Consider the following 15398-nt stretch of genomic DNA (forward strand, 5'->3'; position numbering starts at 1 on the left):
TGACTAAATACTTTTTTTGCCCCACTATATTTTAAACCAAATACTTTTAGACTTTTACTCAAGTAGAAATTTACTGGGTGACTTTGACTTGAGTCATTTTCTATTAAGGTATCTTTACTTTTACTCAAGTATGACAGTCGGGTGCTTTTTCCACCACTGATCTTTTCCAATGCTAAATACATGGAGGTCTCATGGTATGGTGGTGTATGCAAAATGGGTCAACTTTGAGCACCTCTATCTCCTAAATGTTTTGGCATTCAGGTCGAAAAATCACTTGCTGTCTACTTCTTCCCTGGGTAAACACGTATGGAAAGTGATGTTTAAATCAAAAGGGATTCTGTCAAAAAGGTATTGAATTCAAATTGATTTACACTATTGCACATGTCAATATTGCGATTTTGATGTGAATTTGATTAAATGTGCAACCAAAGTGATGTAAAGGATAATACTTTGGGTTTAGTGGGCCAGCATCCCTGACACAAAGAGAAAGAGAAAGTAAGTCCAAGCTATCCTATTTGGTAGCCATTCAATATACCATCAGTCGATTGCCCCAACCTAATAATATGTACATTATTCCATATATACTGAGAGGCTTCAAAAATTGTATTTACATAGTGTTCAGTTTGATGTCATAATTTCTCATATCTTTTAAAATTATTATTAAACTTTTACTTTGACAGGGAAGTCATACTGAGACGAGATGAGCCCCGCGTAAAATACATAAAACATATATACACACAATACACAAAATTACAAAACAAATTTAAGAAAAAAAAATACATTTATCAACATAGAGGTCTCTGATAATTTCTCTGAACTGACCAAGGGGAACCAGAACATCTAATTTCAGAGATCTCTGTGAGTTGTTCCCCATAAAGGGCGCAAAAACAACTAAAAGCATCTTTCATTTGTAAGTCCACATTTAATTAATAATGATAGATACATAGGATGTTTCTGTATGATTGCTTTGTAAATAAACAGAAGAGAATTCTGCTCTCTCCTTACATAGAAAGAGGCCCAACACACTTTTTGATACAAAACACAATGGGGAGTTCTATAACCATCACCAGTAATAAACCTAAAGGCACAATGAAAAACAGCATTTAGTGGTTTAAGTGTAGATGCTGCTGCATGCAAATAGATAATGTAAAAAAAGTCAGGCATGCTTTCTGTCTGTAAAAGAAACGAGCCTTGAGCTTTAACTTCTTCACCAGCTCAATGACATGTTTTTTTAAAAATTAGTTTATCATCAAGCCAGATACCAAGATATTTGTAGGAATGAATTTGCTCAATTTGTGTACCGTTCAAACTAGTCATTACAAATCCATTTAAATCTGGGTTATGGGGGTGAGAAAAAAAGAGCATGCATTTATTTTTCTTTGCATTTAGCACGAACTTTAGACCTCTGCAGTGCTAGAAAATCTGATTTAAAATTTGAAAAGGCTTGGCCAACCGATGGAACACAACACTATCGGCATACAAATAAAAATACATTTTTTACAGCATTACCAATGTTATTTATTTAGATTGTAAACAGTAGTAAGCCGAGTATCAAACCTTGAGGCACCCCTTTATGCAACTCAAGGAACTCAGATTTGACCCAATCAACCTTGATGGCCTGAGTTCTGTCATTGAAATAATTAAGAAACCATCGGCTAGCATTATTATCCAACCCTTTCAAGGGCAACTTATTCAACAGAATAGCATGGTCTACACTATCAAAAGCTTTTGACAAGTCTACAAACATTGCAGCACAATTCTTTCTATCATCTTTGGCATTTGCAATATAATTAAAACAAGCATGGCAGATGTAGTGGTGCTATGTTTAGGTCTGAATCCGGATTCATTAACCTTAAGAATACCATTTACCAATAGAAAATACCGTAGATTTTTCTTGACCAATGATTCTAGGATTTTAGCAAGACAAGGGAGCCTGGAAACGGGTTGATAATTATCAAGATCACTACTACCACCACCTGTAATGGCAGATTTCCTCCTCTTCTTTTGAAGAGGAGGTGTAGCAGGGATCGGACCAAAACACAGCGTGGTAAGTGTCCATATCGTTTATTATAAAACATAAACTGAACATTAAGAACTACAAAACAATAAATGTGAACATGAACGAAAACCAAACCGAAACAGTCCCGTGTGGTGACAAACACAGACATGGAAACAAACCAACAGTGAAACCCAGGCTACCTAAGTATGATTCTCAATCAGAGACAACTAACGACACCTGCCTCTGATTGAGAACCATACTTGGCCGAAACAGAAACCTAAACATAGAAACACAAAACATAGACTGCCCACGCCAACTCATACCCTGACCATACTAAATAAAGACAAAACAAAGGAAAATAAAGGTCAGAACGTGACACCACCCTTAGTGTCCATAGCTAATAAGGCAGCAATAACTTTTGTCTCTGTGAATTGCCAAAAAGGAAAACTCTGACTACCATTTCCCAAGTCATGTGAGGTTGACTGATCATCCATCGAGGCAACTGGAGGCTCTATGTGGGAAGAACAGTCAACTAACTCACCAAGACCATTATGACTGCCATTTCTTTCAAATAAGAAACCAAATCTTAACTTTTTCAGTAAAGACGCAGGAGTCTAAAACTACTTTCTTTTCCAGAATTTAGAGGGATCACTAACAGAGTCAGCCATAACTCTAAGATAGTAGTGTGATTTGGCCTGTTTTGTCATGAGGATATGCAGTAGCTGTCACCTGACCTGGGCTTGGATCCTGTATTGCTCCAGAAGCCTCTGAAACTCCTCCTCCTTATCCTGCGCCTCTTTCAGAGTGGCCTCGTTCTGCTCGTCGTAGGCCATGGCAACCACGGCCAGGATGAGGTTGATGAGATAGAAGGAACCCAGGAAGATGACCAGCACAAAGAAGATCATGTACGTCTTCCCCGCTGCTCGAAGTGTCTGCATACGAAGAGGCATGCAAAGACAAGTTTGGAGGATGACACAAAATGGTAAGTCAACATGCAGTTTGTAGTAAACCTCATGAAATTCCTTTTAGGCACACTCCCTGCAGTCCCTTTCGAGGAATGGAGAGCGCTCACATTTTTACAGGACAAAGTCCAGGAAAAGTCAAACCTAAGGCTTAAATTTGTACCTATGAAACAATTTATCATTCTATACTATATTATATATTGTAAGTACCAACCAGTTGGAACAGGTTCTCCCAGTAGTCCTGCGTCATGAGTCTGAAGAGGGACAAGAAGGCCCAGCCGAAGGAGTCGTAGCTGGTGTAGCCGTAGTTGGGGTTTCTCCCAGCCTTTATGCACGTGAATCCTTCTGGGCACTTCCTATCAACAGTGGTGGGTAGCGGGTGAAGAATCAGTTTGCACACAGCCGGCCACCCCTCCCTGACCCCACAATCCTCAACATCTAGAATGCTGCTTGTCAGAGACAAGAGCATAACTTATATCTGATAGTTGTATTGTGTGTATAGCTTACATAACATTTGACTACTTTTCCAATAGTGTTCTGTTTGCCCACAGTGGTGTGCATCCTTCCATCAAAACCCTGATATTGCTTTACTAAATGTAAGAAATACATTCATAACTCATCTTTGTGTCATTGTGCCATTTGTGTTATCACAAAGTAACATACCCAGCATCAGAGCTGTTTCCGCAGAGAAGAGCATCCAGACTACCTTCCAAATAGTAGTGGTTCTCTATAGCCGAAAGACAGAGCAAATCAAACACAAACTAAAAGTATTGTTCATAACATCACATCAGCCTGAAGTAGAGGAACAGATGACTTGTCTCAGTGGTTCAAACGCACCTATATTGCTGATGTACTCCTTGAAATCGACGGGAACAGTGGAATTTGATGTTTCGCCGAAACCCATGGTGCCGTCAAGCGACGAGGTGAAGTTGTAATCGTCGAACACCGTTGAGTTGAGGATGGGCCACCGGACACACTTGTTGCGCAAATTTCCCATGAAGAGTTGCAGGCCGATGAGCGCAAACACGGCCAGGGCGAACACAGTGAGGATCATCACGTCTACCATTTTCTTTACAGACTGGACCAGGGCGCCCACGATGGTTTTTAATCCTGGTCAAATGGATGCATGTCAGTGACACATCTGCAGGCCGAGATAAACCAGATCGTGCATAGTGGCTCTGATGGCTTACTGGTTTCAGCATGGTGCTGTCAACACCAAGGTTATGAGTTTGTTTCCTGAATTGGCCACACATACTATATATTTGACTGTGTAAACAGTAAGTTGCTTTGGATACTATTACTATCTGACATCACAGTGTCAAGAGTTCAATAAGTCTGAACGTGTGCATACAAACCAGGTCAATTAATTGAAGACATATCAAGAAAACATTTTGATATTGACATCAGTTTGGCGAGTCTCAACAAGAGCTGTAGATGAAACAAGCTGGACTCGGGTAGAGGTAACATGGTAAATACAAATCTGCTAAACGTATGATATATTACGAATTCCAATTTGCTGTGTGTGGCTAATGTTAGTTAGGTGGGAAACGGTTGAGAGTTAGGTTAAAGGGTTAAGGTTAGGATTAGGATTAGCTAACGTGCTAAGTAGTTGCAAAGTAGCAAAACATTTGTGTAGTTCCAAGTTACTACTCAGCTAAAATGCTCAATTTGAAACGTGATGAGATTCGAACATGCAACCTTTGGGGTTGCTAGAAGTTCGCGTTATACGCCTACCCATCCACCTCGACCAAACACCCTACTTTAGTTTTTTCCTTCAGTGACCTTCTGTTTTATGTAACCATTCCGAAAGCAACATATCATACTAATTAAGATAGTACATGTAAATCTGGGACAATGAGACCAGGCTGGATGAAAACATACCAGGAATCACAGTGATTGTTTTAAGGGCTCGGAGTACACGGAACGTCCTAAGGGCTGACACGTTGCCTAGATCAACAAACTCTGTGACGTACCTGTGGAGAGACACACAGTACAAGCAATATATTAACATTATTTAATTGTGGACTGACTGACAGTGGACAACAGTGGACCTGTCACTGAAGAACGTCTTGTGTGTTAAAAAAAACGTTACAAAATAGTACACAAAAAAATCAGACATGGTGTTCGCTGTGGTATATGATATCTTTTTTTTTATAGAGTCTATTTTTATATTGGTCCACTTCTTGGGCCAAATGGACGCACTGCTTGAGAGGGTGGCCAAAACCATTTATCCATCTCGCAACAAGACTATTAGATTATTTTTTCATTTTTTTTAGCATTATTATTGGGTATGTTTTCAAACGTTTTACATTTGTTTTTCTAAGATTTAATCATAAATGTATTTAAATGTTTTTGGCAAAAATGCACAGAATGTATTTCTTAAATATAATGTGGCCAGGGGGTCATTGCAAAAAGAAGAATTTATCAATTTACTTACTTGGATAAATAAAGGCTGGATGTATAAAATGTGTTATAAAACATTTACTAACCATTCCAGTTTGCTAACAATTATATCATTTGTGAAAGAGGGTTGAGAGCCAGTCAGGTGTGTAGGTACTCACGCCATGCTGATCACCATGAAATCCAGCCAATTCCATGGATCTCGAAGGAATGTAAAAGGGCCGACAACAAAGCCTCTTGACAACACTTTGCATGAGGCCTCAAAGGTATAAATACCAGTAAAAACATACCTGCAATGAGAAAACAGTATCTTCCCAATGCACTACTTCTGCAATTCTCTCTCTGTGAGCTACATTGTAATTCAGAGATAATTCATTGTTTACATGACTTAAGACACTTTGAACCATTAGATATCGTGGTAAAACAGTGGCGCGTGCAATAGCCCTTTCAGGAATCAATTCTGAAATTCAGCACAGGTTGGTATACTTACTCAACAGTTTTACTCCATGACGGTGGGTCGCTCATCGTCATAAAAAAGCAGTTCGACAGAATGGTAATCATGATGAACATGCTAAATAACTTAATATAGAGTCAAGGCAAACCGGCGGGCACACTGATTGTACTGCAAAAGACAATAGTAACATCAAAGGTCGCTAAACCCTGATGGGGTACAGCTTTATATACAGTACACAACAATATAAGACCATCCTTCTTACAATCACCCCTTCCCTACACAGGGCAGCTAGAGTCCCTACATTAAAAAGGATATGAATGTATGAGAATTTTAATGGCTCCTCTTCTAAGATGATTGAAGGGGCTTAGAATGTAGCAAGCTGATTCAGCATTGAACCTGAAGATTATGTTTCCTTTGGTGATCACGATAAAGGTCTGGAAAAACACAACATGAAAAGACATTACCGCACTGCTAAGTGAAGGACTAAAGTAACAAATTGTAAATAATAACGATTAAACTCTGCACAAAGCTTACATGGTGGTAAAGGATATTACATGCACTCTGGACAACTTATGGAATCATATTTGTCAAGTCATCCACCCTGTCATATTGCAGTGACACTCCAGCAAGCTAATCCAGGCTAGCATCCTAGTTCGCTAATCCCTTTTAGCCCCCAATTCATTCTATCACAGATAAAGGAAAACCACACTCTAGGTTTCACCCAGAATTTTAAAGGACAGGCTTGGTTTAGTGGCAATATCCAATGACAATGTCCCTGAAAGAACAGTGTGTGTGGGGTGTGTCTCTTTGAACGCATGAAGTTAACACCTCAGAAGCAGCATTAACGATTGAGAACCTTGTGAATCTCGTGAACCCGTAGTGTGGTTTTCCTTTATTGGCAAGTGATCAAATTGGGGCCTTAGTGTGCAACACATGTACAGTCGTGGCCAAAAGTTTTGAGAATGACACAACTTTTAATTTTCACAAAGTCTGCTGCCTCAGTTTGTATGATGGAAATTTGCACATACTCCAGAATGTTATGAAGAGTGATCAGATGAATTGCAATTAATTGCAAAGTCCCTCTTTGTCATGCAAAGGAACTGAATCCCCCAAAAAACATTTCCACTGCATTTCAGCCCTGCCACAAAAGGACCAGCTGACATCATGTCAGTGATTCTCTCGTTAACACAGGTGTGAGTGTTGACGAGGACAAGGCTGGAGATCACTCTGTCATGCTGATTGAGTTCGAATAACAGACTGGAAGCTTCAAAAGGAGGGTGGTGCTTGGAATCATTGTTCTTCCTCTGTCAACCATCATTACCTGCAATGAAACACACACCATCATCATTGCTTTACACAAAAAGGGCTTCACAGGCAAGGATATTTCTGCCAGTAAGATTGCACCTAATTCAACCATTTATTGTATCATCAAGAACTTCAAGGAGAGCGGTTCAACTGTTGTGAAGAAGGCTTCAGGGCGCCCAAGAAAGTCCAGCAAGTGCCAGGACCGTCTCCTAAAATTGATTCAGCTGCGGGATCGGTGCACCACCAGTACAGAGCTTGCTTAGGAATGGCAGCAGGCAGGTGTGAGTGCATCTGCATGCACAGTGAGGTGAAGACTTTTGGAGGATGGACTGGTGTCAAGAAGGGCAGCTAAGAAGCCACTTCTCTCCAGGCAAAACATCAGGGACAGACTGATATTCTGCAAAAGGTACAGGGATTGGACTGCTGAGGACTGGGGTAAAGTCATTTTCTCTGATGAATCCCCTTTACGATTGTTTGGGGAATCCGGAAAAAGGCTTGTCCGGAGAGAACAAGGTGAGCGCTACCATCAGTCCTGTGTCATGCCAACAGTAAAGCATCCTGAGACCATTCATGTGTGGGGTTGCTTCTCAGCCAAGGGAGTGGGCTCACTCAGAATTTTGCCTAAGAACACAACCATGAATAAAGAATGGTACCAACACATCATCCGAGAGCAACTTCTCCCAAACATCCAGGAACAGTTTGGTGACAAACAATGCATTTTCCAGTATGATGGAGCACCTTGCCATAAGGCAAAAGTGATAACTAAGTGGCTCGGGGAACAAAACATCGATATTTTGGGTCCATGGCCAGGAAACTCCCCAGACCTTAATCCCATTGAGAATTTGTGGTCAATCCTCAAGAGGCGGGTGGACAAACAAAAACCCACAAATTCTGTTAAACTCCAAGTATTGATTATGCAAGAATGGGCTACCATCAGTCAGGATGAGGCCCAGAAGTTAATTGACAGCATGCCAGGACGGATTGCAGAGGTCTTGAAAAAGAAGGGTCAACACTGCAAATATTGACTCTTCACATCAACTTCATGTAATTGTCAATAAAAGCCTCGGACACTTATGAAATGCTTGTAATTATACTTCAGTATTCCATAGTAACATCTGACACAAATATCTAAAGACACTGAAGCAGCAAACTTTATGGATTTTATATTTGTGTTCTCAAAACTTTTGGCCACGACTATGTTAAGTCAGCTGTCATGACATGTCTAAATATAGTATCTTCGGGATAAGTCTGCTTTGCTTAAGTCATGACTATGTAAAAAAAAAAAAAAAAAAAAGTACTAAAACAAAAATGTTTATTTATTACAGTCCAGTGAAATTGCTAGGTGAGCTTGAGGTGTCCTGGACTGACCTTCTGTGCTTTGTAGAAGGGGTCTATGTCCTCCAGTGGTGTGTTAAGCATCTCCGTTGGGGCGTCTCCAAAGATCATGGGCAGACTCTTGCCGGCTTCCAGGTCTTTGCTGGGCTCTGACGGCCCATCACCTACGTACCCCTCTACTTCCGCGGCTATTCTCTTTTCCTCCATGAGCCTCTCGATCTCTGCTAGGGATTCCGGGGTGAAGCGGCGGAACGCATCAGCGCCTGTGGGAGGGAGCAGGGGTGCCATCTTCGCATTGCGAAGAGATACCACCACACCAGAATCGCTCTAGTCTAGAGTGAGCTATAGAAAGAGAAAGAGCGAGGGTGAGAGTCATCCACAGAATTAAATAGAACACATCTCTATGGAGTCATAGCCATAGCTGGTTCTCTCTAGAGCAGTGTTCTTCAATCATGGTCCCGAGGACCCACAAGGTATGTATGCTTTTGTTCCTGCCCAGTGCTAACACACCTGATTTGAACTAAATTAGGTGATTAGTTGAATCAGGTGTGTAATTACTGGGCTGGAACAAAACACTGTGGGTCGCCAGGAGTTGAACAACACTGTCCTGGAGTGAGAAGAGAAACAGAGGGAGGACTTTTACAGGAGGAAACCATGCAATAAGGGTATTTTTAGAGAAGGAGAGACAGTGAAAAGAGATACTTTCACACAAGGGTCTCTATATAGTGAGCCAGGATAAGAGGGAGAGACAAGATTGCAACACTCTGGTGTTTCTAGTCAAACCTGGGTTCATACACTATTTGAAATCATTTCAATAATTTGAGCGTTTGCTTCAGTCAGCCAGGAGTGCCAGGGGGGCAGGGAAGGGGTTGGAACTTTTCCACCGGCTCTATTAGTTTCATTCCAACAGGCACGCTCAATCGAGCACAGTGAAAGTATTTGAAATGATTTCAAGTAGTATTCTGAACCTAGTTCAGTTTCTAGTGCACACTAGATACCCAGTCATTCACACTAGCAAAGTGTGGTGTATCGAACATTGGTTGTCTGCATGCCATAAAACGACAAAGGCTGCTGAGCTAAATCCTAGGTATTAGCTCAAAAATGTAACACAAATTGTAAAGTCTCAGGCACGATTCCTCATCACACGATCGTGGTTCACCAACCCTCCTATGTTACACTTCACCACCTTTGACCTCCTCCTCTACAGAACAACCCCAGCAGCTGACAGGTATTAAGTGACCAAATCCAGGTCATCCCAACAATGCCACTGACCAGTTATTGAACCTGTGTCTGCGTGCCACACCACTGCATTAGCCGATTGAGCTAAAGCCTAGGAATTAGCTTGGGGAGTAAACGGTAGACTTCAGGCAAGGACATACCATCTCATTAGATTATGCTAGGGTAGACAAACAGTGTGTGTATCAGCATGCCAGCCTTCTGTGAGAAAAACCACTTCCGTCTTTGTTACACGTCATCCCCCCTTTGACCTCCTACTTCTCTCCGTAACAACCCAAGGAGCTGACAGACATCAGCTGACCAAATCCCGGTCACCCCACCAATGCCACTGATCAGCTATTGAACCTGGGTCGTCTGTGTGACACATGACTGTATTAGCTGCAGGGCTTAAGCCTATAGGCATAAGCTCAGGGAGTTAATGCAAGACTTTTAGATCTTAGGCAAATTTACTCATAACATGAGCATGTTTCACTGAACCACTTCCGTTACACTAGTATCGAACACATTAACTTCTCTTTGCTACCTTAAAACATGACATTGCTGCCATTGCTATATTTATGTAGATGTCACACAGTCTGGACATATATCTTATGCATACTCTCACAGTAGCAATTATTTTCAGTATACCTTTGATTAACAGCACACAACCAGAACATCAAATCTGAAATGTTGCCAAATGGGTAGGCCCATCCACATTTGGGATGAAATCGTTGCTTGGGATACATGGTGCCAAGTCCTTTACCATTGGCATCGATACTTTTTGCAGTTGAGAAACAAGATTAATTACGCACTTACTTGTAAGTATCATGCTTATCTGTGTATATGTGCAGGGACATATGTGTGTATAAGTGTGTGCCCGTGTGTGAAAGAGTGCATGCAGTGCTTGACTTGGACTGAAATAGGTGCTGGTACTCATTTTGTGTGCCGATACTGTTTATATTTAGGTGCAGGAACCCCACAATACTTTTGAGCTAATATTCTATAAGAGGTGCAGGAACTCAAGCAGTAAAAAAAAAAGTGAGGTGCCGGTACTCAGCTCCGGTGAGCTCCTGCCCAAATCAAGCACTGAGCATATGTGGTATATTTGTCTGCGACTTGGTAACTATCCCAGGCTTGAATGCCTTGATCTAGATCCAGTCCCCATAAAAATGGTTTACTGATCACATGAGCATGTTTCACTGAACCACCTCTGTTACACTGTTTTATTCAACACATTAACTTCTCTTTGGTACCTTAAAACATGAGAGGCCATTGCTGTACTTATGTAGATGTCCCACAGTCTGGACATATATCTTATGCATACTCTCACAGTAGCAATTCTTTTCAGTATACCTTTCATTAACAGCACACAACCAGAACATCAAATCTGAAATGTAGGCCCATCCACATTTGGGATTAAATCATTGCTTGGGATCCATGGTGCCAAGTCCTTTACCATTGGCGTCGATACTCTTTGTAGTTGAGAAACCAAATACAAAGATTAGTTACATACTTACACACATGTAAGTATCATGATTGTGTGTATATGTGCAGGGAGGTATGTGTGTATAAGCGTGAGCCCGTGTGGGAAAGAGTATTCTATTTAGGTGCAGGAACTCCACAATACTTTTGAGCTAATATTCTATAAGAGGTGAAGGAATTTAAGCAGTAAAAAATGTGATGTGCTGGTACTCGGCTCCTGCCCAAGTTAAGCACTGATTGTATGTACAGTATGTGGTACACTCTTAGAAACATGGGTTCCAAAAGGGTTCTTTGGCTGTCCCCATAGAATAACCTTTTTTGGTTCCAGGTAGAAGTATGTTGGGTTCCATGTAGAACCCTCTGTGGTAAGGATTTTACATGGAACCCAGAGTTCTACCTGGAACCAAAAAGGGTTCTTCAAAGGGTTCTCCTGTGCGGACAGCCAAAGAACCCTTTTAGGCTCTATATAGCACCTTTTTTCTAATTGTGTGTGTGTCTGCGAGTTGGTAACGATCCCAGGCTTCATTGCCTTGATCTAGATCCAGTCTCAATGTAACCCCCACCCCCTCATATTACTTATTAACTTAGCAGACGGCCAGTATCCAGGCCAATTGGCATTGCTTACATGCTAGCACAACATCGTGTTCAGCGGCCAGTCTGCTTTTCTCTGGAGAAGCTAAGGTTAAAGAGCTACTGCACTTCCTGATTTGGCCTTGTTTTCCATCAATGGTCATTAGGAAATGCAAGCGGCCATGGCTGAGGGCAAATGAGAGTTGTCTAGGGGTGTGGTTTAACGTGCTTGTTTTTTGCCATTCAAGCACAAAAAAACAAGGGCAGTAGTAAGTAGAGAAAGTTTAGCTAAGATAGCTTTGCTATGGAGAGAACGTTTTGAAGTTGAGGACTTCTCCCCTCCTGATTGACTCGCCATCTCAAGAGTCAGCTCTGACCCTGTGTTTAGCCAAGCTGACAGCAGCTAGCTAGCATAGATTTGGTGATAGCCGCAGCTGGCCATCCTATCTAGCTGATATTTCTCTGTCAAATCAGTTATGGCAAGATAGCAAGAGCCAGTGACCGGAATGTGTTTCATGAGACAATCCTTCTATAACACCTTGCTACGAAAGTAGCTTGCAAAGCAGTTTCATCACGTCATGTAAATACACGTTACCATGTAAACTATATTAACAGCGTGTTGAAGGCCCGTTCTTGAGTCAGCTCAGCTGTCCTACAACACAATATTCTAACTGACTAGTTGTCTCGTCTCTCCTTATGTCCGCTGTTAGATCTTTCCCAGGGGACAAATCCCAGAACTACTAATATCCCTACAACAGGTGTAGGCTACATGTGAATATTGCACAAACATTGCCCAGCTTGAGTTTACTGTACATGCATTAAACAACAAAAACCGATGGGTGTTCATGTTACAAAAACAAAACATGTTATGCTGTAAATATCATATTGATGTGCATATAAAGATAGTGTGCCTACACTTACCTAGCAAATAAAAAAAGTTGTGTGTAGAGTACAATTTCAGCTGTCTAACCAGAACAGCATTCTATTTAGCCATATCTAAGGATTTGGCTATCTAACCACACACTGACATGCACAGCTCTCTGGGTGATGAAGTCCCTTCCATCTATGTAATGTATTACAGGTCATGGATAGGTAAAGTCAGGTGGCAGGAGGGGTGGAGTGCATGATACTCCAACCTGGATATGACAGATTGTGCCTCAACCAATGGGTTTAGCAGTTCAATAACTACAGTACAGGCAGATGTGAGATGCAGGAGGATGGCGCACTCATACTACTCAGTAGGTAACTGACAATTCATCTGGCAGTAGCCTACAGAGTAATATGAGAAGAGTTCAATTGCTGAACTTTTGTAGATATTCTAAACAAAGTATTTTGATAACATTCAAGTGTAACAGTTCCATGTAGAATAAACCTTACTTTACGTAATACTGTAGAAGCAGTGTTCTGCTAGTACCAATAGATTATCTAATAACAAAAGACAATAAAAAGTAATAGATGTCTTGTAAAAAAATTATGCTGAGTTGCAAGGTCTCTCCCAATTCTGACATCAGTATTAACCTGTCTTTCAGTCAGAGGACTCCATCTGAAAAGCAACTCTTCTTCCCATCTGTAGAAAACCAAGGAAGAGTTGATGAGTGACACATTGAAAGGGTGATGTGATGTCTTATTAGTAATCACTGTTTGTTTGTCCCTTTTGAGGTGTTTGCCAACGCCTGATTGGCATGGCAGTGTAGACCAGCTCCAGGTCCCTCATCACAGATACTGGTCATGCAGAAGCCCGACTACGGCTCCTTTATCCGACCCAGCTCCTATATCACAGAGGGAGGGAGAGAAATACTGTCACCATACAGTCATGGAAGCCAACAGTAAATACACAGTTGAAATAGCCAATCAGAGATCCTGATTCACAAGAGACACGTGCCAGCATGGCACTGACTTGTTGGCATTACTCACTCTGGGCCCAATAGTCCATTGGAAGGGGGCAGCTTTCTTACAACGTACAGTACAAGACACACATATACACAGAGCACTGATTACATTATCAATGGTGGTTAGGTGAATTCCAGGACAGATAGTATTTTGACCATTGACCAGATCAAATGTGACCAACCTGATTCAAGTGTCCTCCATTACTCTCAAGCAGGACTGGTGTATGGCCACTGCCTCAGCCTTCTGTAACAGCTCCTGATATGGCAGGGGGGTTCCAACAACATTGCTGAACTACAAATCAACCAGGTCTTGTACGTAGCCTGTGGATGAAATCAAATATCATCACTCAATAAACATATAGTGAGAGAATAAAAAGTTATCGTTTGGAAGTCATTTATATGCTAATAGAAGGACTGCAACTACAGAAGAGATTCAGGCAGGTGAATCTGACAGTGTTACTATGCAATCAGCTGTGTACGATGCTGAATGCTTGCTGATACGTTTTGTATTCGCTGACAGAGCCATATTTGTAGTAGACAAGTAACATTATTTATTTATTTTTGCCAAAGAAAATACAAACTTTTACGAGAACGGGCCTGTTGTTTTTGGTTAAGAAGACGAAGCCCCCGAATGCTAGCAAGTTAGCTACCTAACTTGCAAATCCGGGTTAGTAATCATATCTTTGTCTTGAGTTGAAATGACTTGGCTAGTGTTAGCTAGATTTGAAACATTATCGAAAGTAAGCTGGCTACATCATATGATTAGCTAGCAAGCTAGTATCCAAGTGCCTGCCCTGTATTGACCCTAAATGTCAATGGGCTACAGTTAGCTGTTGTTAGCAAGGTAGCTAGCTAATGTGAGCTATGCACAATTTTCCTCTGACATGCTACATCGCATTAGCTTCATGTATTTAGCTAGCTACAGTACCATTCCCCTTTCATCTGTGGCATTTTAGCTAGCCTAGTTCGCTAGCATCATCAAATAATGTTGAATAACCAAAAGTAGCTACTAGCTAACTAGCACCAATGATCTAACTTAGCTAACGTACTCACCAACACCAGTGCAGTGGTTTGACGGTAGACAGGCAGCAGAAGTGACCGTGTCGAATGTAATCCACTCCTGGCAATATTGTTGAAATGTATTGGAAGTTTGCACCAACTTTATGGAAGCCCATTTTCACTCATAATTGCAGAGCGAAATGTGCAGCCTTGACAACACATGTCCACATGGCAGCTGGATGCGGACTACAACGTGTTTTCTCTGAAATTTGGCATAATTGGCGAAAGTGGGCATGATCATAATCCATACCCAACCATCCAGTAAATCGTGACGAATTCAATTACAAAACTATGTTTTGGACGAGACTGACTTTATTACCATAATTATCCTATTTGCACTTTGTAATACATTTTGACACTATAATATTGTAACGACCCTGGGTTTATAAACGCGGAGGGGCACAGCTTTTGGGGCACAGTCGATAACGCGCTGGACTTCGGGCCTGAAGGTCGAGGGTTCTGCCGCATATCGATGGTACATAAGTCATTTAAAACCACAGAAGGGGCAGTTGACCTTTAAGTTCCTGATAGGACCAGTAATATGTTCATTTGTTTCTCAACCGTCTATGAACGTTAAAAAAAGGATATTAGATCATATGGATTTAAACTAATTCAACCAACCGAAAACTATTCAGTCAGGTGTTACTTTCCCCCCATCAATATACAGTATATACACTGAGTATACCAAATGTTAGGAACACCTTTCCAATATTAAGTTGCACTTTAAT

At 41.2% G+C, this 15398-nt stretch overlaps 2 protein-coding genes across 2 annotated transcripts in view; both read right to left on the minus strand.

Moving 5' to 3' along the window:
• The window catches only part of scn4aa (sodium channel, voltage-gated, type IV, alpha, a), a 38645-nt gene extending 32710 nt beyond the window's left edge, over positions 1 to 5935 (minus strand). The window contains exons 1-7 of the mRNA XM_029629611.2: positions 5852 to 5935; positions 5523 to 5651; positions 4843 to 4934; positions 3799 to 4071; positions 3625 to 3688; positions 3176 to 3317; positions 2734 to 2931 (exon numbers count right to left, since the gene is read on the minus strand). Of these exons, the coding sequence (XP_029485471.2) occupies positions 2734 to 2931; positions 3176 to 3317; positions 3625 to 3688; positions 3799 to 4071; positions 4843 to 4934; positions 5523 to 5651; positions 5852 to 5931 (978 nt within the window). The 5' untranslated portion in view covers positions 5932 to 5935. The remainder of the gene's footprint in view (positions 1 to 2733; positions 2932 to 3175; positions 3318 to 3624; positions 3689 to 3798; positions 4072 to 4842; positions 4935 to 5522; positions 5652 to 5851) is intronic.
• A 182-nt stretch (positions 5936 to 6117) lies between these two features.
• Positions 6118 to 15119, minus strand: LOC115106211 (sodium channel protein type 4 subunit alpha A-like). Its single transcript, XM_065008387.1, has 4 exons — positions 14665 to 15119; positions 13637 to 13932; positions 8489 to 13491; positions 6118 to 6249 (listed from the first exon to the last, which is right to left on the minus strand). Exons 3-4 carry the CDS (start codon positions 8741 to 8743, stop codon positions 6118 to 6120), a joined length of 387 nt encoding a protein of 128 aa, XP_064864459.1. The 5' UTR covers positions 8744 to 13491; positions 13637 to 13932; positions 14665 to 15119.
• Between the last annotated feature and the right edge of the window lie 279 nt (positions 15120 to 15398).

The sequence above is a fragment of the Oncorhynchus nerka genome, linkage group LG23, assembly GCF_034236695.1.
Source record: "Oncorhynchus nerka isolate Pitt River linkage group LG23, Oner_Uvic_2.0, whole genome shotgun sequence".
Taxonomy (NCBI): Eukaryota; Metazoa; Chordata; class Actinopteri; order Salmoniformes; family Salmonidae; genus Oncorhynchus; species Oncorhynchus nerka.

Coding starts and splice junctions, on each gene's coding strand:
- LOC115106211 (XM_065008387.1), bottom strand. CDS start 8,743: ATGGCACCCCTGCTCCCTCCCACAGGCGCTGATGCGTTCCGCCGCTTC. Junction 6,250..8,488: donor CCTTCTACAAAGCACAGAAG/GTCAGTCCAGGA, acceptor GTGTTTTTCCAG/ACCTTTATCGTGATCACCAA.